The sequence below is a fragment of the Aspergillus nidulans genome, chromosome V (assembly GCF_000011425.1).
Source record: "Aspergillus nidulans FGSC A4 chromosome V".
Classification (NCBI taxonomy): Eukaryota; Fungi; Ascomycota; class Eurotiomycetes; order Eurotiales; family Aspergillaceae; genus Aspergillus; species Aspergillus nidulans.
Window position 1 is genome coordinate 2243641 of NC_066261.1, and position 22743 is coordinate 2266383.

Here is a 22743-nt window from a genome sequence, read left to right on the forward strand (position 1 = left end):
GGAGATTTGAGACCAACAAACGTCGCAATCGCTACAAAAATGCTCCCCTGAGGACAGGGTGAAACGAAACAGCAAGTGCTCGTAACTGCGAAGACACTCACCGCCCAAATGCTGCGTCAAGCCGCTCAAACGCGTTGCTGGCGCACCCCGGCGCGATTCGTCTCTCACCGGCCCGCCTTTCCGCGATCGAACCCTGTATCGGCTGCCTTAGGAGGAACTCAGTTCAGGAAGCTCTCGGTCAAGACACAGACGGACAAAAATACGCTGTCTGACAAGAAGACAGCCGAAGCCGACACATCCTCGTCCTCATCATCCGCCAAATCTGCGGCACCAAGCCAGCAGAAGACCCAAAATGCGACGACTGCACAAAAGAACTTGCTTAGTGAAAGCACAGTCGCGAACAAGGAACAGAGAAAGGCGGATTGGGCTATTATGAGGGAGATGGCAAAATACCTCTGGCCAAAGGTGAAGCTCTGGGAGTGGAAGTCTCATGCGCTGTCTTACACGCTTCGCTAACGGGTAGCATACAGGGTGACTGGGGAACTAAGCTTCGTGTAGGGACAGCCTTATCGTTGCTCGTTGGTGCGAAGGTGAGATTGACAGAGTGGACTTATTATTCCGACAGTGACTTACCTTGTTGGACTTAGGTTCTAAATGTCGAAGTCCCCTTCTATTTCAAGAGCATCGTTGATTCTATGAATGTGGACTTTGCAGCCGTCGGCGGAACCGCTTATACAGTGGCGGGATCCATGATCATTGCCTGTGAGTTGGTCGATCGGTCTCAGAGCTTGCGAGTGGCTAACCCTGCTTCGCAGATGGTGCAACGAGAATTGGAGCTACTTTTTTCCAAGAGCTTCGCAATGCTGTCTTCGCCAGTGTTGCCCAAAAGGCAATCCGCAAAGTTGCGCGGAACGTTTTCGAACATCTTTTACGGCTAGATCTCAATTTCCACCTCTCGCGGCAGACCGGAGGTTTAACGAGGGCTATTGATCGCGGAACTAAAGGCATCAGCTTTCTTCTGACATCAATGGTGTTCCACGTCGTACCCACCGCTTTGGAGATCTCCCTCGTTTGTGGTATCCTGGTATCTAAGCCCTCGCCATAATGCATGTCAGCACATCTAACGCGTGCAACAGACGCATCAATATGGCATCAAGTTCGCTGCGATTACTGCCACGACAATGCTGGCTTACTCCGCCTTTACGATAGCGACAACCGCATGGCGAACCAAGTTCAGGAAGCAAGCCAACGCAGCAGACAACCGGGGCGCCACGGTTGCTGTAGACTCGTTGATCAACTACGAGGCGGTGAAGTACTTCAACAATGAAAAGTTTGAGGTTGCACGTTACGACAAAGCGCTGAAAGCGTACGAAGATGCCTCGATCAAAGTCACGACGTCCTTGGCTTTTCTCAATTCCGGGCAGAACATGATCTTCTCAAGCGCACTTGCTGCTATGATGTATCTTGCCGCTGATGGAGTTGCCACAGGCAGTCTGACTGTCGGTGACCTGGTTATGGTCAACCAGCTTGTCTTCCAACTCTCCGTGCCGCTGAACTTCTTGGGTTCCGTCTACCGCGAGCTGCGCCAGTCGCTGCTCGATATGGAAACGTTATTCAACTTGCAGAAGGTCAATGTCAACATCAAGGAGAAACCCGATGCGAAACCGTTGGAGCTCAAACAAGGTGGGCAGATCCGCTTTGAGAACGTGACCTTTGGATACCACCCGGAGCGTCCCATCCTAAAGAATGCTAGCTTTACGATTCCTGCTGGACAGAAATTCGCTATTGTTGGCCCTAGCGGTTGTGGCAAGTCGACTATTCTCAGGTTGCTCTTCCGATATTATGACGTGCAAGAAGGACGGATCCTGGTCGATGGTCAGGATATTCGGCACGTCACGATAGAAAGTCTGCGGAAAGCGATTGGTGTGGTCCCCCAGGATACGCCACTGTTCAACGACACCATCGAACACAATATTCGCTATGGAAGGCTAGATGCGTCCGATGAGGAAGTCCGCAAAGCCGCGCGCCGCGCTCATATCCATGAACTCGTCGAGAGACTCCCCGAGGGCTACCGGACGGCTGTTGGCGAACGTGGAATGATGATCTCCGGTGGAGAAAAACAACGACTGGCTATTTCCCGGTTGCTCCTGAAAGACCCACAGTTGCTCTTCTTCGATGAAGCAGTAAGTCATCCTTTCCCGCGGTAGTGCAAACTGAATTTGATGACTTGATAACTCACCCATGCTTTCCATAGACCTCCGCCCTCGACACGTATACAGAGCAGGCCTTGATGCAAAATATCAATAGCATTTTGAAGGAGAAGGGCCGGACAAGCGTGTTCGTCGCCCATCGCTTACGGACGATATATGACTGCGACCAGATATTGGTCTTGAAGGATGGCCAGGTAGCGGAACTTGGCTCACATCGCGAACTGCTTGACTTGGACGGCATCTACGCCGAGCTATGGAGTGGTAAGAACCTTACTCTGGAGCTATCCCTGAATCTGGTATAGAAAGCTGACTTAATCGTTGCAGCCCAAGAGACGTCCTTGGCGCAAGATCCAGAATACGAACGCAACGCTGGCCTTGAGGGAGAGACCGCAGGTGAGGTGGAAGACAAGGCCCCCAGACAGTAGAAAACTATGCTGGATATAGCAGATCGTAGATAGCGTGATAGACTTTACCATCATCGTCATCGACATTATCTTACTCCGTAGAACCGCTGCATAGGCTACTAGGCCTCGAGCCTCGAGGCCACAAGGCCACGACCTGCAGTCACGGACATTGTGGACATTGTGCGACTCCAACGAGATCAATCAATCTCCAACATTTTCAATATAAACCCCCTGGCTAGACGGGAAGCGGCCTAGTGCACCTTTCAGGCCCACGTTGCTGCCCCACAGTTTCTGCTCCTCTTCTGGAATCTCGCCTTGATCCGCCCAAATCCCATGTTCCCAACTGACACTGACAGCTCTCCTCTCCCTTTTGCTTGTTGCAGTTGTCGTCGTCGTCGTCGCTCTCTATCGTCTTTCTCTCCAAAATCCATCGCTCATTATCATCCTTGGCTAATTTGTCAACTCATTCCTTTATTACTTCCTTCGTTCATTTTCGCCCCTCACTCTCTTTTCGGAACGGCTATCGTCATAGTTTGGTGTGGCTGTTGAGGTCAAATTGTCAATAGTCGCCATTGGGTCCCTCACACGCACAATTACTCGCAACGCATAATCCTACCACGCTACTCCGAAGACCAAGCCGTCCTTACGCTCCAGGCACGCTATCGAATCCAGCCACCTTCTCTAACTGTTCCCTTCACAGGTTAGTCTCAGCTGGTTCGATCCTTTGTCTCGTTTGTTGTTGGAGTCTGGGAGCACCCGTCCCACAACTAGCTCCTTTTGATCTTGTCCCTGCAGCGCTTCCCCTCTCTGTTCCCCCATCCTAGACTGCAAGTTTCTCCTGTTAATCGACCTTCTCAGAAACACTCGTTGACAGCCTCTCTCCGTCTCGTCGAAACCGCAAATCTTCATACTTTCCAAACTCCAAAACTCCGGAAAATTCCAACAAACAGTATACGATTACGGCAATTGGTATGCGTTTGCCCTTATCAGTTGTTCTTTTGTACGGCTTGCTCTTGGGTGGCCGCGGAGCTTCCGGATCATGATTGAAGCGCATCTGCTAATCACTGGGTACTGCAGCTCAAAACGCCCTCGCGGTGCTACCGAGAACAGTTCCTTGACGAGAGAAGAAGATATACATATCCCACACAATGGGCCTGATCGAGAAGTTACAAGCAAGTATGTCTTCCATGTTTTACCTGAATACCTCTTGTCTCTATCCTGACGGCATTCGCGCGACCGCACAATCCCACCGAATATCTTCCTGGCGCAATGCTGATAAGTAACCAACGCAGAGCTGGAACTCTACCGGTTAGAGCAGCGCTATGCGCGCCGGAAACACCGCAGCACATTTACTGGCGTGCAGTATGTTGACGGTGAATACATATACTCGAACAGCTCAAACTCATCATCTGGGACAATCTCAAAACATTCACATGGGTCTTGGAAGGTCCCATCCTGGGGCTCGAACGACCCACGAAACCGTTGATACGAATCTGAGCAGCATTGGTGTTTCCTGTTCATGACGATGCATCCTCCCCGTTATGTCCCTCGTGGAGGCCGTGATTAATGTTTTCTACCTTGCCTTTTCTCTTTCAATTATAGAACAAAGCTTATGTTTTGCACGCTTTTATTTTGCTGGAACTCTGATTCTTATTGTCATCTGGACAAAAGCCCACTTCTTCCCAACGACTTTTCCAAGATGCGTTGGATGGGTTGTGATGCTTCCAAATCAGACTAGGAGCTGTTGACGTTCACAAATTCGTTGTCGCATATTGCAGACCTGTGCCTGTGTTAAATAGTTTTGATGAGTATAGCTTTCGCTCCAGTTATTACAGATCAAGCTTCACGTTGGTTAACCTTTGAAAACAATTAACGCATCTTGGTACTTATTGGTTGTTCTTTTCGTCATTCGCTGCCGGATATCTAAAACATATGTATATATTTCGGTGCCCAGGCTTGTGTGCCCACTTTGACAATATTGTTACTACATGGCGAAATGGATCACAGGTCTTGACGCCCAGAGCGGTGTCTCAAGGAGCAGACAGTACAGAACGGAGTTGAACGCCATCTGTGGAAGTAGAAGACACATTGAAAGCTGAGCTACCTCAACTAAACTGCGTCAACGCTTATTCTTCCCCCCGCCAATTCTTAAACGTCCCAAATTTGGCAAGCCGGATTTCTGCCGTTGTGGACCTAGAATTCCTCCCTTCCCAGCAGCGCCACCAGCAACAACACTTCCAGCGTTGCCACCATCAGCGGGCGAAGCGCGGCCTCCTGCGCCGCCAAACGCGGCGCGCGGCGTATCGGGGAGGGTCTTGTCTCTGCGGATTTGATCTGCGTTGGAGATAGCAGCGGAGAGTGTTGTCGTTTGATGCGTGCGTGCGTCGTTGGCGTCGAAGGGGCGCTGGGAGCGCTGCGAAGAGCGGGTCTTTTCCTGAACTGACTTGAATTTGTCTAGAAGATCGACCCAGCGGATGGAGTTTTCGTCACGCTGTTTGAGGCGGCCGCTGGTGCGGTCATAGGTTGATGCGCCGGAGGTAGAAGTGGAAGCCATTGTAGATCTGTATGTGGTTGGTCTTAGTGTGATTTAATCAGGAGGGTCTGCATGGGAGAAGGGAGTGGGGTTGACGTACAGACGAGGACCTGTGTGGAGGAGGCCAATGTTACTAACGCTGTTGAGGCGGTTCTTGAGAGCTGCAAATGCTGAGCTTTGAGGAAGGAGCATGAGGACGCCGTAGAGGCATTTGTACAGGTATGGGTATCTTTCGGGTTCGAGGAGTTGAAGGCGGAGATCTAGTGCGCAGTTAGGGTTCGTTATCAGAAATGGATTGTTCAACGCATACAGGTGAAAACGGGAGACTCTAGGAGTTGGACGAGTTTGTCTATCTGAATCAACATATTGACCGTCATCTCAAGCTCAGCACTACAGGAAGATAAGTTAGTTGAAGCTGTTCATCACAAATTCAGCTTGACTCACAAGACTTGAAGAAGATTATAAGCCTGCTCATACGCCTGCGCAAGCAAACATAGGGAAAATGTCGAGACTGCATTGTGACACCAAGACCTGAAAAGAGCCACAAAGAACGTTTGGCCCTCCTAGAAGCAGATCAGTGCTCGTTCGAATACAACTACAGGGTTTTGTTACCCTGGAGTCCAAGTTCCGTAACCGCTTCCTCAATTCTGACAGCTCCGGCGCAGTAATCAGATTATTATTCAAGTTCTGCACCATGATGCTGGCAAACTCAATATCCTAAGAGATGCCAGTGTCAGCAGTGGCGAACCCATAAACTAGGGAAGAGACTCACATCTTCTTTTTCAAGACAGTCGGCAAGAGTTCGATATATACGTTCGGGACTCAGATTTAGACAGAGTTGTCGGATAATAAGATTTCCGCGGATTTCCAGCAGGTTCCTATCAGTAGAGAAGAGCTGGAGCAGGTTCACCATAAATAATTTGAAATAGCTGTCTTCGCTGTTCCTAGATATTTGAGATAGAAGTTGAAGGTCCTTCGTAACAACTGTCTCTGATGGATCAGACAATGTCTTAAGAAGTGCTGGGAATATTCCGTCATTGAATGCGGCAACCTTCTTCGGCGCCTTGCGGTGTAGCATGATGAGCCAAGAGAGAGCGGCTATTCTTGTGGTCTCGTATTCGCTCAAAAACTGGAGCGTGAGAGAAGTAACGGCCGCGCCATAATCTAGCTCTGGGGGAGGGGAAGGAACAGCTGACGAGACGCTATTTCGAGGGGATGCTTTTTTGGATTCGACACCCGATATATCGGCTTTACTAGTTGGAGTGGAAGACCTTCTCTCAGCAAGCTCTTTCGTTATGGCAGAAGGTAGTTTGGAGGCTGAGGTCTGTCGCGAGTCGTCCGAGGTATCCTCGGATAGGGTCAGGCTGAAGATATACTCCAACAGCGACGCATTGACTCTGCCTGCGGTCTCCTTCACGGCTGTTGAACTGCTCGACAGTGCTGGGAGGACTTGATCTAGAAGGCGTGGGACGAAAGGAAGTATATCCTCGGGGCTTATTTCAAAAAAGCTATCAATCCAGCGTAATGCAGTTAATTGCATCTCCTCGTCTGGACCTGATTTGAGCAAACAATCATCATTCAGTGGGTATGAAGCGAGTACTTACCATAGGAAGTGTCAACAAACCCTACAAGGATATCCAGTATTTTCGGATAGTCAATCTGGACGTCTTGCCCAGGAATCCAGTCACCATCGGTATGGAGCCCTTCTTCATCTTCAACAGCAAAATCAGCCTCAGAGTCCTCGACAGCATTTTCATTACTCTCGGCGTCAAGGGCAGTTGTCGGGTCCGTAGCTAGGCTAATATTGTCACTTGTCATTGATCGTCTATTGTCACTTCCTTGCCCTTTGCGACTCTCTGCCAGACCCTTCTTGAGGCGAGCAATCCTTTTGATCTCCGCCAAAAACCGGTCGAGAAGACCTTGTGTAGCAACATTGACGTCTCGATTTGGATCGCCCAGGAATTTGATCAACCCTGCTAAGAACTCTGGTAAATATGAGACAAGCTCCAAATCAGGTATTGTATCCAACAGAGTCAGCCAGGACACCAAGAACGTCCGAGTGAATGCGCTAAGGACGTGTATTCGCTCTTTAAGCAATGGTATGAACTTCGGAAGCGAAAATGCCGTCGGGAGGTCGTCCCCTAAATCGTCAGGGTCAGAGGACTGTTTCTCAGAGAGCTGGAGGACGGAAACGTGATGGGCGGCCGATTCGGAAACGATGTCCTTCACAAGTCGATCGAGCAGTTCCGCTCCATTCTTCACAGATAGTTCGGAGTCTGAAGCTAGCTGTGTCTGGTTAGGCTTTTCTCCAAGGAATAAAACAAAGAATATACCTTGCTTAGCGCATCGAAAATCTCGTTGAAAAACAGCAATATCTCTCCCTTTGCGACCTTGGCGATGTTGTACATGCTCTCGCAAGCGTAGTATCTAACCCTCGCATCTTGATCGGAGAAGCACGCAAGTACCGGCGGGACAATTTCTTTTAGATAAGGAGCAACTCCCTCCTGAAGTTCTCCGGTCTCAGAATCAATGATCTAACCCCGGCAAGCTCGTTAAACTCACTGATCCCAATGCTATTGAAGCTGCCGCTAACCCAATCAATCCACCGTTTCTCGCATGTGGCTGATGTACTGCATATGCGTAGTCGTGGCATAACTGATCGACAATCTTCTGAATAACTTCATGGTCTCCTCTGAATGCGGCGTCTCGGACGACTTTCTCAAGCCTATTATTTTAAGAGGGGGGTCAGCGATAGTAAAATCCCTCCCAACTCCAATCACTATCTCTAATGCTGCGGCGGGATTGGATAGGCGTACTCTAGTGCTCCTTGTTTCCTCCGGTCGTAGAGCTTATCATTCAGCAACCGCTGGATTGAGTGATCCATTGCTCAGGCAAACATCGGCTGAGATCTAAGGATCTAGGCGACTATCCTCATGGTGTAAGCCCCCGCAGTCTGGGCCTTGGAGTGTGAGGCTGATAGGCGTCTTGAGCTGTAAGTGATTTTAGCGCAAATAAATTAGTAGTAAAAATACAAACAATGAGATGGACTAACTGTCGCGTTGTCACAAAGTCATGTGGGGAGGAATCGGTGAAGATGCGTTGGCAGGGAGCTAGAAGTGGAGTGACGTAGGGCGGCTCGACCATTCTTACTCTCCGCACGTGTCTCGTGGGGGCAAGAACGCAGACAATATAGCTACTTTGGGAGTCTTGCAAGTAGGCACCAACTAAGAGCATATTTTTAATATCAAAATTTCAATAGTTACATATTCCAATAATCCGCTAATCAAGTATGCCGTAATTTTTCCCAAGGAACCCAGCCTAGGCTCCGTCCAGTAGTCAATGCCAACGTAACTCCCAACAATATCAGACAATGATCCTAATCGATCTATTCAATGACTGATATACTGGAAAACCGCAGAGACATCTCGCTCCTGAGTCTCTTGTCGAATCAAAAGGTCTTGAATCTGGTTGAGCGGCCCCTTCTCGCCCGTGTTCACGAAATGATTCCAAGAACTGGTGTCACCGTAAAGCATAGCTGGAGCCTTGATATACTGAGTCCCATCGGCTCTGCATCTTTTGCATTTGAAAGTATCATGCGTATCGCTCGTAGTTCCCGGTTTGAATTGGAAAAGCTCACGTAGTGAGTCCAATGAAAAATGTCGTTCAACATCCTCAGCGGAGTCAACCACACAGGAGGAAAGCGACTGTTTGTGAGATTGACGTTGGAAGATCTTCTCTTCAATGGACCCAGTTGCAATGAAGCGGTAGACAAAACAGTCTTTCTTCTGACCATCACGCCAAACTCGCGCGAGTGCCTGCTGATCTGCTGCCGGGTTCCAATCGGGATCGAACAAAACAAGTCGATTAGCACCGATCAAGTTCAAACCACACCCACCGGCTTTGCTGCTGAGAAGGAATACAAACTCTTCGCCGTCGGGGTCGTTGAACTTGTCGACCAGCTTCTGTCGTTTCTTAACGTTCATCGTACCGTCCAGTCTCAGGCAACCATATGCTCTTGACCTGCAAAGCTTTTCAAACAAATCGAGTGTTTGTGTATAATTGCTAATTAGAACAATTTTGTCATTTGTATCCTGGCGTATTCGCGCCAGCATCCGGTCAAGCACCATCATTTTCCCAGAATACCAAGGTCTGACGTCCCTGTCTCGACCCCTTGCTTCCACAGGGACATAATCATCAGGGAATGCGTGCTCACACCCGGGAAGATCAGTGGAAAGATTCAGTAAGTCTGGATGGTTGCAGAGCTTTTTCAGTATTCCGATCGCTTTCAGAGGCTGACTGCCTTTGCCCCTGAGAAGACTTTTGATCTCGGGACTATCGATGAAATGTTTGTATAAGTCCAGTTGAAATTGTGAAAGATTGCAGAAAACAACATGTTCATACTTGACTGGCAAGTACTTGGACAAAATGTCGTTTGTCCGCCGAATGATAAACTTGTTAACGATACTGGAAAGCTCTGCCAGACGTTCATCGCCTTTCTTCCTGTCTTCTTCCGTGCCTGCTGCATCTCGCCCCTTGAGGATGGGTATCTCAAATCTCTTTCGAAATTCGTTTTGCGACCCAAGAAGGTCTGGATTGGCGAAATTGAGAAGTGCAAAATATTCTGAAAGGTCGTTCTGAATAGGCGTCCCAGACAGAATCACTCGGCGTTGCACATTCAGACTGTTGAGTGCTGTCCAAGTCAAACTTTCTTTATTCTTCAATCTGTGACCTTCATCACAGAGGAGCAGCCCAATCGGGCTATCCTTCAAAGTATCGACATACATCCGCAGTGTTTCATAGGAAACAATGAGTACCGGTCTAACGATAGAGCGGCCGGAGGAGATTGCCCATTGTTTCAACTGGCTTGTGAGCTCTGTTTTTGATGCTTTGCCATCCACCGCGAACGGAGTGATAGTATCTTTCCCAAGCCATTTGCCTGCTTCGGTTAGTGTCTACGTGCAGAATGTAATTCAATAACTTACCAAGTTCATTGGCCCAATTACCCACCAAACTCGACGGGCATGCAATGATGCATTTCTGGATGGTTGTCTTTCCAGCCTCGGGGGACTGCTTCAGAAGTGTCCACATTAAAGAAATGCATTGAAGCTACCACCGTAAGTTTCATGGTTACATCAGAAAGCTCCCAGACTTACAGTCTTTCCTAGCCCCATTCCGTCTGCCATGATGCAACCATGGGCGTTTCTATCAATCATTCCAGTAGTGCAGCGGTAGAGGAACTGGACCTGTTAGTTGGGCAGTCCGCTAAACAGTGGTTCTTGCAGAGGACTTGCCTTGACTCCTTCTACTTGATGCGGACGTAAGACCTTTGCTAGCCTAGGATCAATCACAACTGGGACTTTTGGACGGTTTTCCACTTTCTTCTTAAGCCCAAGGATATCCGCCAAGCTCTTATGCACGATAGGCTCATCCAGCTTCTGAATCTTATCACTGGCATCATTATCCTGTTTCTCGGGCTTGACCTCATCGATATCATCAACGGTTGGGTCGTAGAGGACAATCGCAAACTCTCCACTTGGGTCATGCAAAGGTTTTACCACAAATGAGGCACCCTGCCTCATCCCCAGGGTTGGGGCGGGTCGCGAGCTGTCGTACGTGCCGGTCGACTTATTTATCAAAGGCACTTTGAACTTTTGCTTGAACGCTACGTCTTTGTCCTTCGCCTTGAAGACAGGAAATCTGTTGACGTCCCGAGTGGCAAGCGCAAGGCGTTCTTCATTGGTATATGGTTTAACGCTATTGTCGTCGATACTTCCATCGGCCCCGGCGTAATTCACCTTCCTTCGTTTTCTTGCAGGCTTATCCGAAGCCCTAGTTGGTGTAGCTGATCCAGGGCATTTGAAAGGTTTCGAGAGGCGGTCGATGGAGTTCGAGGATGCGCTGACGCGCGATGCTATAGATGTAACATCACCGCCGTTGTCTGAGGGTCGCGGGCGATACCTTCAACGATTAGGCCTTTTGAGTTTCCAGTAATATATAATGTCATTTACTCACATTTATAGGAGAGGCAGCTCTTTCTTGACCTGCTCCTGCCAGAGAATGTTTGTAGTGATATTGCCTCATAGGCGACGCACGCGTCTGCCTTAGCGCCAAAGGATCGCGAAATCACGTGGTGATACGGTAGTTGATAAGCCCATGTCCCCGCGATGCTGCTCCCACCTCAACTGGCATCCATTGAAGGACTTCGGAAGTTGGGTATTACTTGTAGGTCAAGTATCCAACTCCATGTCTGCAGACTTTTGGGCCGGCTATATTAGCGGCGCTATCGGTATAATCATTGGGAATCCCCTTGACCTAATTAAAGTTCGACTGCAAGCAAGCAGTTCTGCCAATGGCCCTGTATCACCTCGACAGTTGACTCGATTTGAGAGCACTAGTTCTCTTGTGCGAGGTATGTGAACTCCTGCGTGGTTGTCCACTACTATTCGTCATTTCTGATTCTTCCAGGCGCTGCGGCTCCAATCCTTGGATATGGAGCTCTCAATGCACTACTCTTTGTGTCTTATAACCGGGCATTGATGCTCTTGGATAGATCAGTCACTGACCCCACCAACCCTCAAAATTGTGCTCTATATAAACTTTGGCTTGCTGGGGCCTTAGGCGGAATTGCCAGCTGGACAGTTTCCTCCCCAACAGAATTCATCAAATGCCGAGCACAGCTTGACGCTTGCCCGGGAGTCTCATCGTGGACAGTCGCCAAGGATATCGTTCGGACTCGCGGCTGGAGGGGATTATATTTTGCTGGTGGAATAACATGTGCTAGAGACTCTATAGGATACGGATTCTAGTACGTATTTCCTAAGCTCTTTGATAGAAGGCGTTTGTTTACAGGTTGACAGCTTCTGGTCCTACGAATACTGCAAGAGGTTAATGTCCTCTCCCGATGGAGAAGATACGAGCAATACTGCCTTGAAGGTGCTTTTTTGCGGCGGCATTGCTGGAATAGTTACATGGGCTTCCGTCTTCCCGCTTGACGTTATTAAGACCCGTCTGCAAGCAAGTACGATTGCGGACTATGCTGAAGCACGCCCTTTATTACAAGCGCAGACCAGCAAACAGACGCTAGGTTCGTTCGACCTGGCAAGGGAGATGTATCGAGCGGAAGGCTTCAAAGCCTTTTATCGAGGCATTGGGGTATGCAGTTTAAGAGCCTTCATCGTAAATGCAGCCCAGGTAATGTTCTTTCGCATCTTTGTGGACATGGCTAATATTCAAACTAGTGGGCGACATATGAGTGGCTTATGAGATGTTTCCAAGACCCAACATGGTATAAGTCACTGGAAACTATATAATACAATAGATCTGCAGGTGTAGAGATGATATCCCGTGAATTATTGGACCTGGGAAAGTTCATTTCCGGCATAATTATTACCGTTCTGGCCAATAGTCGGATATAGATGTTTTCTGCAAGAGACCTTGGATAAGACACCTTGGGAGACGGCTGCGTGGTAAGCATTTATATGATCACAGTAAGAAGGCGGATATGGCAACTTCAGTCTCACAGGGGCTATCAAGCAGCGGACGCATGTTTGCGACAGGGGTTGGCTGTTCATGCTGCGAGCGTGGCATGTACAGAGCACTCTGACTGTCTCGGAGTAGACTACTTTGTACCTAATTTAAGCGATAGTCACCAGACTATAGAATTACTAGCCTGAGCAGTATACAAGCATCGCCCATTACGATAATGGCTCTCGGTGAAGGTTGTCCCAGCCTCCGAGTATGCAAGCTTTAATTCGTATCATTGCTAGCCGCGCTCTTGTAAACGGATTTCATTATTTCAATGTCAGGGAGAAGTGGGGGCCTGTATGTACAACTTCCGATAAGCGGCGATGTCGTAGGGGCAACCGAGGGTGGACTCGGCGGGATTGAGCATAACCGGCGGGCTTCGGCACTTTGGGTTCTCACGTGTCTGTTCAAATACAAGACGATGTGATTGGCTGAAATTTTTTTTCAGGCAGCCCGCATTTTAGCTTGAAGCCCTGAAAGCTGTGCTATACTTCCCATGCCCATCACCATGAATTGGAGGAATTGGCGTAGATAGCTTGCTGCCAGTCGATCAAGCTAGTTTGCAGAGGAGAAGCAACGCTCAAACTCTATAAATACCTTCCCAGGACGTCTGTCGGAGTTCGTCGAGCTGGCCTTTATCACAGTGTCATGAATTAGCTATCCATAGCCATTTCGTCGCTATCCCCCCGGCGCGGGCCATTGTCTGTCGTCAGGCCTACAGCAGCCTCAGCGATCTTCTGTGAATGGGGTTCTTCACGTAGTAGACGAAGTCTGCGATCAGAAGAAGTTAGATGGGGTTTCGATGTTTGAGATTGCGCCGGACAACCGACCTTCTCTTGTGGTTTTTGCCCTTCCTATGAGCGACCAAATTGTAGTCGCTCTCGAACCATTTGGCGCATTCGACGCAATAATGTTTCCCTAGGCCGGGAAGGTCTTCAGGGTCTTTCGTCGCCTTATACTGTGCAAGGTGCTTCGAGCTTTCCACATCCGCGCGGACCTGATCATAATCTCTGAAAAATCTTTGTCAGTGTCATAGGTTCAAAGCAGTTCGGATATTCTGGCACAAAAAAAAGGTCAAAAATACCTGGTCCTGCGCTTCGTCTTTGTTCTCCTCACTGCTCCCATCTTGTAGATTATCGGCCTAAGTCTGACCCCAACTCGTCCTCAAAAGGGTGGTCCTAGAATATGGAGTCAGTCTGTGGATGTGGCGATCACCGATTAACGGAAAAAGCTAAGGCCGTCAGCGGCGGCGTGAAAGCGGGTCAAGAATCTCCAGGCAGTCGCTCAATATGCGCGGAAGCAATATTGATTTGCGAGAGAAACTCGTTGGCCGCAATTGGTTAAAGTCAACCTGAGTCTTGGCGACGGGCTCGCGGGCCTCTCGGTAGGCCTCGGTTCTAGCTCGGCTCAGTCAGCAGCCGCAGTTGTGCTTAGTGCCCCAGTGTCTTTGGGCGATTTCTCCGTACGGCCATGTATGACGATTCCACTATTCGGCATTTTCCTCCGAATCTTCGCCGTCCAGTTGCGAGGGTAGCAAAGTAATTCAATTCCACGAGTCTGAGCTTCCATAAACTGAAGATGCCAGACTTGTGAACTTCGACAAAGAAGCAGGAGGTGTTGGTATTGCCTTGTGCTTTGGCTTGGGTGCTTTCCTAGTATTCAGTTCATCGAACGCTATATCACCATGAGATGAGCCCCGTCAGGCTATGATGTAAAGAGTTGTAATGCTACTTCAAAGAATATAGGGTGTAATCAGAACGTTCTGATTGGTTTATTTGAATACTAATATTACCGGTCTCACATGCTTCCTACCATTACCGGCAGCGTATTTACAGTACGCGATATTGCTTGTCGCCATGGGGAACTAAATAGCAATCTCGTAGATGAAGCAATAGAAAAATACGGTTTTGCAGGAGTATATACTCTAAAGCGTGAGCAATTATTACTCTAGCAAGAAATAACTCTAGCAAGCTTGTAGAATGCCTACATTCCTCTGACTGGCTGGTGGGAAAGCCCATGACCTTCCATGTCTCCGGTTGCATGCTTTGGTTCGGTGTCGCCCCGAAAGCGTACAGCGGCTTGTAATGGAGGTATTGCAGCGGTTACGGGTCCTCCACTCCGGTTCAGAGGAGCAAGCTGAGGGTCCCGTCGCAAGTCAAACAAGAATTCTCGCACTTGAAAACCCAAGCTTCCTTTTAATCGACGACCTTCCCTTGGGTTTCAAACTCTCTCTTTCTCCCCTTCACTCTCCACTCCATTTCCCCAGGTTGAAGCTGCTACTTGGTTTAGCTCTCCAGCGTGTTGTGGCCTAGCCATCTTGCATAGAGAGCTTCCATCATGATCACCACAAGGCTTGCGCGCATGGGTGCGCTGGTGAGTAACCCATATTCCTCATCTCCCGTAGTCTCGCATAGCTGGCCTCGAGATTGCTGCTCTAAGCGCAATGAAGGTCGGCCTATGCAGGTTCTGAACACTTAGCAGCTAACATGGTTTTGATGCAGGCCCCTAAGTCCCGTCTTGTAAGACATCTCCTAGCCGCCTTGATCCCGGGAATTGTGAAATGCAGGATCAGTGAGTACTAATTCTGGACCAGCTGTTCGGGACTCGGGGCATGGCCACCGTTGCCGACCTCGACAAGAAGGTCGAGATGTGCAATCTCGAAAAGGTGAGCTATTCCTTGTCGTGACTCTATTGTGGCTAGCCTCGGTTGCTTCGGATGAGTTAGCGATGCTGGACAAACTCCGCTAACGGTCGCATTCTAGGGCAACTACATCAACTACAAGTATGTTTAAGAGTCATTGGAGTCTGGAGTGCTGGTCTATTGGCGAAGCCAAATGTCGGGAGTTGACTAATATGTTTTTGCAACTTGCAGGAAGATGTCCGAGAACCTGGACGTTGTTCGCCGTCGTTTGACTCGTCCTCTCACATACGCCGAGAAGATTCTGTACTCTCACCTTGACGACCCCCAGAACCAGGACATCGAGCGTGGCAAGTCCTACCTCAAGCTCCGCCCTGACCGTGTTGCTTGCCAGGATGCCACCGCCCAGATGGCCATCCTGCAGTTCATGTCGGCTGGTATGCCGTCCGTCGCTACTCCCACCACCGTGCACTGTGATCACTTGATTGAGGCTCAGCTTGGTGGTGAGAAGGATCTTGCTCGCGCGAACGAGATCAACAAGGAGGTCTACGACTTCCTTGCCTCTTCGACTGCCAAGTACAACATTGGTTTCTGGAAGCCTGGCTCTGGTATCATTCACCAGATTATCCTTGAGAACTACGCCTTCCCCGGTGGTCTTATGATCGGTACCGATTCTCACACTCCTAACGCTGGTGGTCTTGCTATTGCTGCTATTGGTGTTGGTGGTGCCGATGCCGTCGATGTCATGGCTGGCCTTCCTTGGGAATTGAAGGCTCCCAAGGTCATCGGTGTTAGGCTCACTGGTGAGATGTCCGGCTGGACCGCTCCCAAGGGTAAGTATCATTATTTACATCTGACCCAAGGCTTGAGGGGAATTGTGCACTAATACTCTCTTAGATATCATCCTCAAGGTCGCTGGTCTCCTGACTGTCAAGGGTGGTACTGGTGCCATCATTGAATACCACGGTCCTGGTGTCAACTCCCTCTCTGCCACTGGTATGGCCACCATCTGTAACATGGGTGCTGAGATTGGTGCCACCACCTCTCTCTTCCCCTTCAACGACCGTATGTACGACTATCTGAAGGCTACCAAGCGTCAGCAGATTGGTGACTTCGCCCGCTCCTACGCCAAGGACCTACGCGAGGATGAGGGTGCTGAGTACGACCAGCTGATCGAGATCAACCTGTCCGAGCTCGAGCCCCACATCAACGGTCCCTTCACCCCTGACTTGGCTACTCCCATCTCTCAGTTCAAGGAGGCTGTCAAGGCCAACGGCTGGCCCGAGGAGCTCAAGGTCGGTTTGATTGGCTCTTGCACCAACTCTTCTTACGAGGACATGTCTCGTGCTGCTTCCATCGCCCAGGATGCTCTCGACCACGGTCTGAAGGCCAAGTCTATCTTCACTGTTACTCCTGGTTCCGAGCAGATTCGCGCTACCATTGAGCGTGACGGTCAGCTCAAGACCCTTGAGGAGTTCGGTGGTGTCATCCTGGCCAACGCCTGCGGTCCTTGCATTGGACAGTGGGACCGCAAGGATGTCAAGAAGGGTACTCCCAACTCCATTGTCTCTTCTTACAACCGTAACTTCACTGGTCGTAACGATGCCAACCCTGCTACTCACGCTTTCGTCACTTCCCCCGACCTTGTCGTTGCTCTGAGCATTGCTGGTACTCTCAACTTCAACCCCCTCACCGACACTCTCAAGGACAAGGATGGCAAGGAGTTCAAGCTTAAGGCCCCTACTGGTGACGGTCTCCCCAGCCGTGGCTACGACCCCGGCCGCGACACCTACCAGGCTCCTCCCACCGACCGCAGCAGTGTCGATGTTGCTGTTTCCCCCTCCAGTGACCGTCTTCAGCTCCTCGCTGGATTCCAGCCTTGGGACGGCAAGGATGCCACTGGCATTCCTATCCTGATCAAGTGCCAGGGCAAGACTACTACTGATCACATCTCCATGGCTGGCCCATGGCTCAAGTACCGTGGTCACCTTGACAACATCTCTAACAACATGCTGATCGGTGCCGTCAACGCTGAGAACGGCGAGGCCAACAAGATCAAGAACGTTTTCACTGGCGAGTATGGTGCTGTCCCCGCCACGGCTCGTGACTACAAGGCTCGTGGTGTTAAGTGGGTTGTTATCGGTGACTGGAACTACGGTGAGGGTAGCTCTCGTGAGCACGCTGCCCTTGAGCCCCGCCACCTTGGCGGTCTCGCCATCATCACCCGCAGCTTTGCCCGTATTGTAAGTCTCATGCGTCTCATTCAGACTAAGTAGTATTTGGACTAACAAATATTCTCCAGCACGAAACCAACCTTAAGAAGCAGGGTATGCTTCCCCTCACCTTCTCCGACCCTGCCGACTACGACCGCATCCCCCCCGACGCCACCGTCGACCTCCTCTGCACGGAACTCGCCGTTGACAAGCCCATGACCCTCCGTGTTCACCCCAAGGATGGTGCCTCCTTCGACGTCAAGCTCAGCCACACCTTCAACGAGTCCCAGATTGAGTGGTTCAAGGACGGTTCCGCCCTCAACACCATGGCCCGCAAGTCTGGCAACTAAACGACATCCTGTAAATTATGTCTTGTGCTTTGATCAGTTAGCAGCGAGCAAGAAAAGGCAGTACTAGAGCTGCTAATGGTCTTTCTATGATTGATATCACGGAGTGAGGTTTCGAAAAATTTTATGAATCGCTTTCTGCTCAGGGGATGTATCGGCAACCTTTGGGCGGACTACATGGATATATCACCTGTTTTTGTTACATCGTCCATTGTATGTTAGGGATTGGATGCATACCATATACTATTTCGTATTAACTGCTTCCTTCGTGACTACTTCCTTATACTGTAAACTCTTATCAATTAGGAAGCTCTCAGTGGGCGATGACATAAGATCGCGTGCTCTGCGGTGCCGACTGGCCGAGGCCAACCCTTTCCGCGCCTGCCCCGCCTCGGCCGTTTAGCAATGAGCATGTCAGCGTAACCGGGCGTATATGATGGGCCTTCCTCTCAACATAATGGCATCTCCCTTAAACTAGATCTGTAATTTAAATCGGCTCATACTTCGGCTTCGACCCTGCTCGGTGAGGAGAAATATAGAATCCCGCTCCGGGAACAGTGCTGACCACGTATCATAGCTCAAATCAAACTGAAGGGCATTAAGCTATCACGATAAATGGCTCATCTAGTCCCATTACCTGAGGTCGAAAGGCTCAGTGCGTCGGTGGTGCGGGTTCTGGGAGGGAATCCCGGGAAGGTGTGTTCATCTAGCCAATTTTTCCCCTTTCTCTTACTATGGGGCTTTGGCGTGTTCTTGATATTCGAGTTCGAAGCATTACTATTTTGATTACTGACAGAGCGACACTTGAGGATAGTTTACTCTACAAGGTTTGTTTCACTTATGTCATAGCAGGGAGAAACCATAGCAAATCTAACACCTGCAGGAACAAACACTTATCTGATCGGACAAGGGCCTCGTCGTATCCTTATTGACACCGGCGAAGGCAAGCAATCCTGGGCCGCGCATCTAAAAAAAGTGCTGTCGGATGAAAATGCGACAGTCCACCAGGCTCTTATAACGCACTGGCACCACGACCATGTTGGTGGTATTCCAGACTTACTCAGACTGTGCCCTGAAGTAACAATCTACAAGCATCAGCCCGGAGAAGGGCAGGTAGATATTCAGGATGGGCAAGTCTTTCAGGTTGAAGGAGCAACGCTAAGAGCCGCCCATACGCCAGGCCATACAGTTGATCATATGGTGTTTGTATTTGAGGAAGAGAATGCCATTTTCACGGGTGATAGTGAGTGGTCATACTCCTTGGTGATGATTCTTACATCCAAGGCGCTGATTCGGTAATATATAGATGTTCTAGGCCATGGAACAGCAGTGTTTGAGGACCTAAAGACCTACCTCGATAGCCTGAAGCGAATGCAAAATCGGGTCTCAGGTCGAGGATACCCCGGTCATGGAGCAGTTGTCGAGAATGCTACAGCAAAGATCGCAGAGTATATACGGCACCGACAGCAGCGGGAGGACGAGGTGATCCGCGTGCTGCGGTACGGAAAACTAGACGTCGGCGATCACGAGCGCTCTCCGGAGCGGAAGTCGTGGTGGACTCCTCTCGAGATAGTGAAGATCATCTACACAGATGTTCCTGAAAACCTCCATCTCCCCGCTGCAAATGGGGTCGTACAGGTGCTAAGCAAGTTGGAAGCCGAAGGGAAGGTCATTCACGATACGGACTCCGACCGCTGGACCCTTAACACGGGCAAATCAGCTTTGTGATTTAACATGCGGATGTCCGTACAGTCTCTGCTTATCGCTGTGATATAGTCAGCCAGATTGGATAGGTGCCCAAGTGGTAACCTTGGCATAATCATGCAAATCCCACTTAGAAGCCAAGCGCTGGTACTAGAAAGACAGAAGTTTCTAGGCCACTGGGCGCCGATTTGACTATAGTGACAAGGATAGAAATACCTGGCAGAATGCTAAGGAAATATTCCATGGAAGCAGCCGTGGCCGGTGGGCTCGTGCGCCCAGCGCTGAGTGGCTGGTCCAGGCCCCGTCGACTCTCTCTGACTTCATCGTTACTGGACCAATTTTGTTCCCGTCCCGGTTTGGTGGTATCGTCATCACTTCAACATTCCTTGGATGCGCTTGTGCTGCCGTACAAAATCAAGTTGCGGCCATATCACGCCCGTCTCCTTATATTTGTCTTCGATGAGTTCGTTAGTGAAGAGCCTGTGATCATTTACTTTATTTCTCGTTCCCAATCCCAAGCTCAGTCGATTTCTGCCCCTCTTTGGGCCTCTTCCCGCCAGCTCCCCGCGCAAATATTCACGAAGAACAGGTAAGCTGCCAGCCTGCAGTTGAACAAGCGGACTCTTTTGTTCTTTTATCATTTTTGTCAAAGCGTTCCACGTGTCTTCAGGCTCAACTTCTCTTATTCTCTAATTCTGTTTTGATTCCTATCGCTGTCGAAGTCTGCCTGTCCAACCTTCACCGACGTCATTGGTTTGTCACTTTCTAACTGCTTCATCTCTAGTAAAGTTCCTTGCATATTTCTTCATCGAGTGAACTAGCAACCATCTACCTACCCAACCGGAACATACTCGCCGCCTCTAAGGTTCCGCATTTATATAACCTGCACCATGCCCGGCGTTGAGAAATCCTCACAAAACGAATCGAGACTTCTTCTCGTTTCAAATCGGTTACCCATCACCATAAAGCGATCAGAAGATGGCAAATATGATTTTTCCATGTCATCAGGTGGCCTCGTTAGTGGTTTGAGTGGCTTATCGAAAACCACAACCTTCCAGTGGTACGGCTGGCCCGGTCTGGAGGTTCCGGAAGAGGAGATCCCGACTCTGAAGAACCGGTTAAAGGAAGAATATAACGCTATTCCGGTCTTTATCGATGATGAGCTTGCAGACAGACACTACAATGGGTTTTCTAGTCAGTCTTCCCACAATTCAGGCAAACGGTGCAATTGCTGACAAACTACGTCCTGTTACACAGACTCCATCCTTTGGCCACTTTTCCATTACCACCCCGGCGAAATCACATTCGACGAGTCTGCTTGGGAAGCTTATAAAGAGGCAAATCGTCTATTTGCACAGGCTGTTGCGAGCCAAGTTCAGGATGGCGACTTAATTTGGGTGCATGACTACCATTTGATGCTCCTACCTGAAATGCTCCGAGAAGAAATTGGAAACACCAAGAAAAACATCAAGATTGGTTTCTTCCTCCACACTCCATTCCCCAGCAGTGAAATTTACCGAATTCTGCCGGTACGAAACGAGCTATTGCTTGGACTTCTCCACTGTGACCTCATCGGTTTCCACACTTATGACTACACGAGACATTTCCTCAGTGCTTGCTCGCGGTTGCTGTATGTGCGATTCTATGTCTATTCTGTTTGGCATAGAAGCTAATATTGGTTCTAGGGGACTGCCAACCACTCCTAATGGGATAGAATTCCAGGGAAAGATAATCGCTTGCGGCGCTTTCCCTATTGGCATTGATCCGGAGAAATTCAAGGAAGGCTTGAAGAAAGAAAAAGTCCAAAAGCGTATTGCAACTTTGGAGCAGAAATTCCAGGGCGTGAAGCTTATGGTAGGCGTTGACCGGCTGGATTATATCAAGGGCGTTCCTCAAAAGCTCCATGCCCTTGAAGTATTCCTGAGTGACCATCCTGAATGGGTGGGCAAGGTGGTTCTTGTCCAGGTCGCCGTTCCCAGTCGTCAAGATGTAGAAGAATACCAGAATTTGAGGGCTGTTGTGAACGAATTGGTGGGCAGGATAAACGGGAAATTTGGTTAGTCGTCCTCACTATATGCAGCGAGTTCATTCTGACTGTAATCAGGAACTGTCGAATTTATGCCGATCCATTTTCTCCACAAATCGGTGAATTTCGATGAACTCATTGCTCTCTACGCCGTGTCCGATGCATGCGTCGTTTCTTCCACCCGAGATGGAATGAACCTCGTTTCGTACGAGTACATCGCTACCCAGGAGAAGCGCCACGGGTCGTTAGTCCTGTCTGAATTTGCTGGTGCCGCCCAGAGTCTCAACGGAAGCATAATCGTTAACCCTTGGAATACTGAGGAGCTTGCAGCGGCTTACCATGAAGCCGTGACGATGAGTGATGAACAGCGAGCGCTTAACTTCTCGAAACTGGATAAATATGTCAACAAGTACACAAGGTTAGTTTCTCCTTTCACTGGTCCTAAACAGAATCATCTTGCTAATTCTAACTAGTGCCTTTTGGGGTCAATCCTTTGTTACCGAATTGACAAGAATTTCGGAGCAAGCCGCAGGGAAACTTCCCACCAAAGAGACTCCTGTGAACGGAGAGACGTCAAAGCTAGAGACTTCGTCACAGTAGATTGAACATCAACGAAAATTCTCCCAGCTGACGTTGGCAATGAGCAAGACGGCCGCAGTTGGACTATGTGATCTCAAATTTCATTTACAATCTCAAAAGCCGCAAAGCGGACACTGCCAGTTCCCCTTCGACTCCCTACCCTTTCAATTAGACGGGATATTCCGGATCGGTCCCTACTCTACATTTTCTTGCGTATAGGTATCGGAGTATTAAGGTGAGGGGTCCCGCATATGAAGTAGACTCCTGACTTACAGTAACTTAGAGGTGTCCTTTACTGTATTTAGTGACTGTTAATGCATCTTGTCATAGAAAACATGGCATTCCATTATGACCTGCTTTATTATCATATAAGGGTGTAAAACATTCTCCCTGCAGGTTAAAGATGATATACAGTAGACCTACTACTTCAAAGTCTTTTAGCCACCTGAAGAACTTCAATCCAGCAGATTTGATTACCTGGTCTGACCGAGTAAATATGCATGTTCAACATTCACAATGGCTTCTTGAATACAGGTTTCTTTCCGTCCACACATACGCCCACTGC

At 49.3% G+C, this 22743-nt stretch overlaps 9 protein-coding genes across 9 annotated transcripts, besides 1 other annotated feature; 6 read left to right on the forward strand and 3 right to left on the reverse strand.

Moving 5' to 3' along the window:
- Positions 1-2846, forward strand: atm1 (ATP-binding cassette Fe/S cluster precursor transporter atm1). Its single transcript, XM_050612307.1, has 7 exons — positions 1-465; positions 531-590; positions 648-762; positions 816-1084; positions 1137-2183; positions 2255-2471; positions 2535-2846. Exons 1-7 carry the CDS (start codon positions 109-111, stop codon positions 2633-2635), a joined length of 2166 nt encoding a protein of 721 aa, XP_050468247.1. The 5' UTR covers positions 1-108; the 3' UTR covers positions 2636-2846.
- Positions 1-22743: part of a sequence feature (contig 1.94 1501..523724(-1)) that runs on past both edges of the window.
- On the forward strand, positions 3763-4106 carry ANIA_10685 (uncharacterized protein; the record flags this gene model as incomplete). The annotated part of the gene is made up of 2 exons (XM_050612309.1): positions 3763-3790; positions 3928-4106. The coding sequence occupies 2 exons, from the start codon at positions 3763-3765 to the stop codon at positions 4098-4100; spliced, it is 201 nt and encodes a 66-aa protein (XP_050468248.1). The 3' UTR covers positions 4101-4106.
- Positions 4734-8031, reverse strand: ANIA_10682 (VAC14 family protein; the record flags this gene model as incomplete). Its single annotated transcript, XM_050612310.1, has 10 exons — positions 4734-5190; positions 5248-5407; positions 5458-5537; positions 5592-5710; positions 5760-5864; positions 5920-6687; positions 6768-7433; positions 7481-7651; positions 7710-7872; positions 7964-8031. 10 exons carry the CDS (start codon positions 8029-8031, stop codon positions 4734-4736), a joined length of 2757 nt encoding a protein of 918 aa, XP_050468249.1.
- Positions 8537-11597, reverse strand: ANIA_10677 (DNA-dependent ATPase RAD54; the record flags this gene model as incomplete). The annotated part of the gene is made up of 7 exons (XM_050612311.1): positions 8537-10083; positions 10130-10253; positions 10301-10390; positions 10454-11058; positions 11106-11120; positions 11160-11194; positions 11512-11597. The coding sequence occupies 7 exons, from the start codon at positions 11595-11597 to the stop codon at positions 8537-8539; spliced, it is 2502 nt and encodes an 833-aa protein (XP_050468250.1).
- ANIA_10686 (putative mitochondrial carrier protein) lies at positions 11308-12485 on the forward strand. The gene is made up of 4 exons (XM_050612312.1): positions 11308-11556; positions 11613-11952; positions 12005-12338; positions 12386-12485. Exons 1-4 carry the CDS (start codon positions 11391-11393, stop codon positions 12455-12457), a joined length of 912 nt encoding a protein of 303 aa, XP_050468251.1. The 5' UTR covers positions 11308-11390; the 3' UTR covers positions 12458-12485.
- On the reverse strand, positions 12924-13796 carry ANIA_05526 (putative C2H2 finger domain protein; the record flags this gene model as incomplete). The annotated part of the gene is made up of 3 exons (XM_658038.2): positions 12924-13442; positions 13502-13690; positions 13756-13796. The coding sequence occupies 3 exons, from the start codon at positions 13794-13796 to the stop codon at positions 13325-13327; spliced, it is 348 nt and encodes a 115-aa protein (XP_663130.1). The 3' UTR covers positions 12924-13324.
- Positions 14886-18133, forward strand: acoA (aconitate hydratase ACO1). Its single transcript, XM_050612313.1, has 7 exons — positions 14886-15044; positions 15173-15190; positions 15265-15336; positions 15434-15453; positions 15544-16142; positions 16207-17552; positions 17612-18133. The coding sequence occupies exons 1-7, from the start codon at positions 15009-15011 to the stop codon at positions 17870-17872; spliced, it is 2352 nt and encodes a 783-aa protein (XP_050468252.1). The 5' UTR covers positions 14886-15008; the 3' UTR covers positions 17873-18133.
- On the forward strand, positions 18485-19731 carry ANIA_05524 (putative metallo-beta-lactamase domain protein; the record flags this gene model as incomplete). The annotated part of the gene is made up of 4 exons (XM_050612314.1): positions 18485-18565; positions 18684-18696; positions 18753-19112; positions 19176-19731. 4 exons carry the CDS (start codon positions 18485-18487, stop codon positions 19595-19597), a joined length of 876 nt encoding a protein of 291 aa, XP_050468253.1. The 3' UTR covers positions 19598-19731.
- Positions 20001-22528, forward strand: ANIA_05523 (alpha,alpha-trehalose-phosphate synthase tpsA). The gene is made up of 6 exons (XM_658035.2): positions 20001-20162; positions 20363-20767; positions 20831-21203; positions 21259-21629; positions 21678-22017; positions 22073-22528. Exons 2-6 carry the CDS (start codon positions 20464-20466, stop codon positions 22197-22199), a joined length of 1515 nt encoding a protein of 504 aa, XP_663127.1. The 5' UTR covers positions 20001-20162; positions 20363-20463; the 3' UTR covers positions 22200-22528.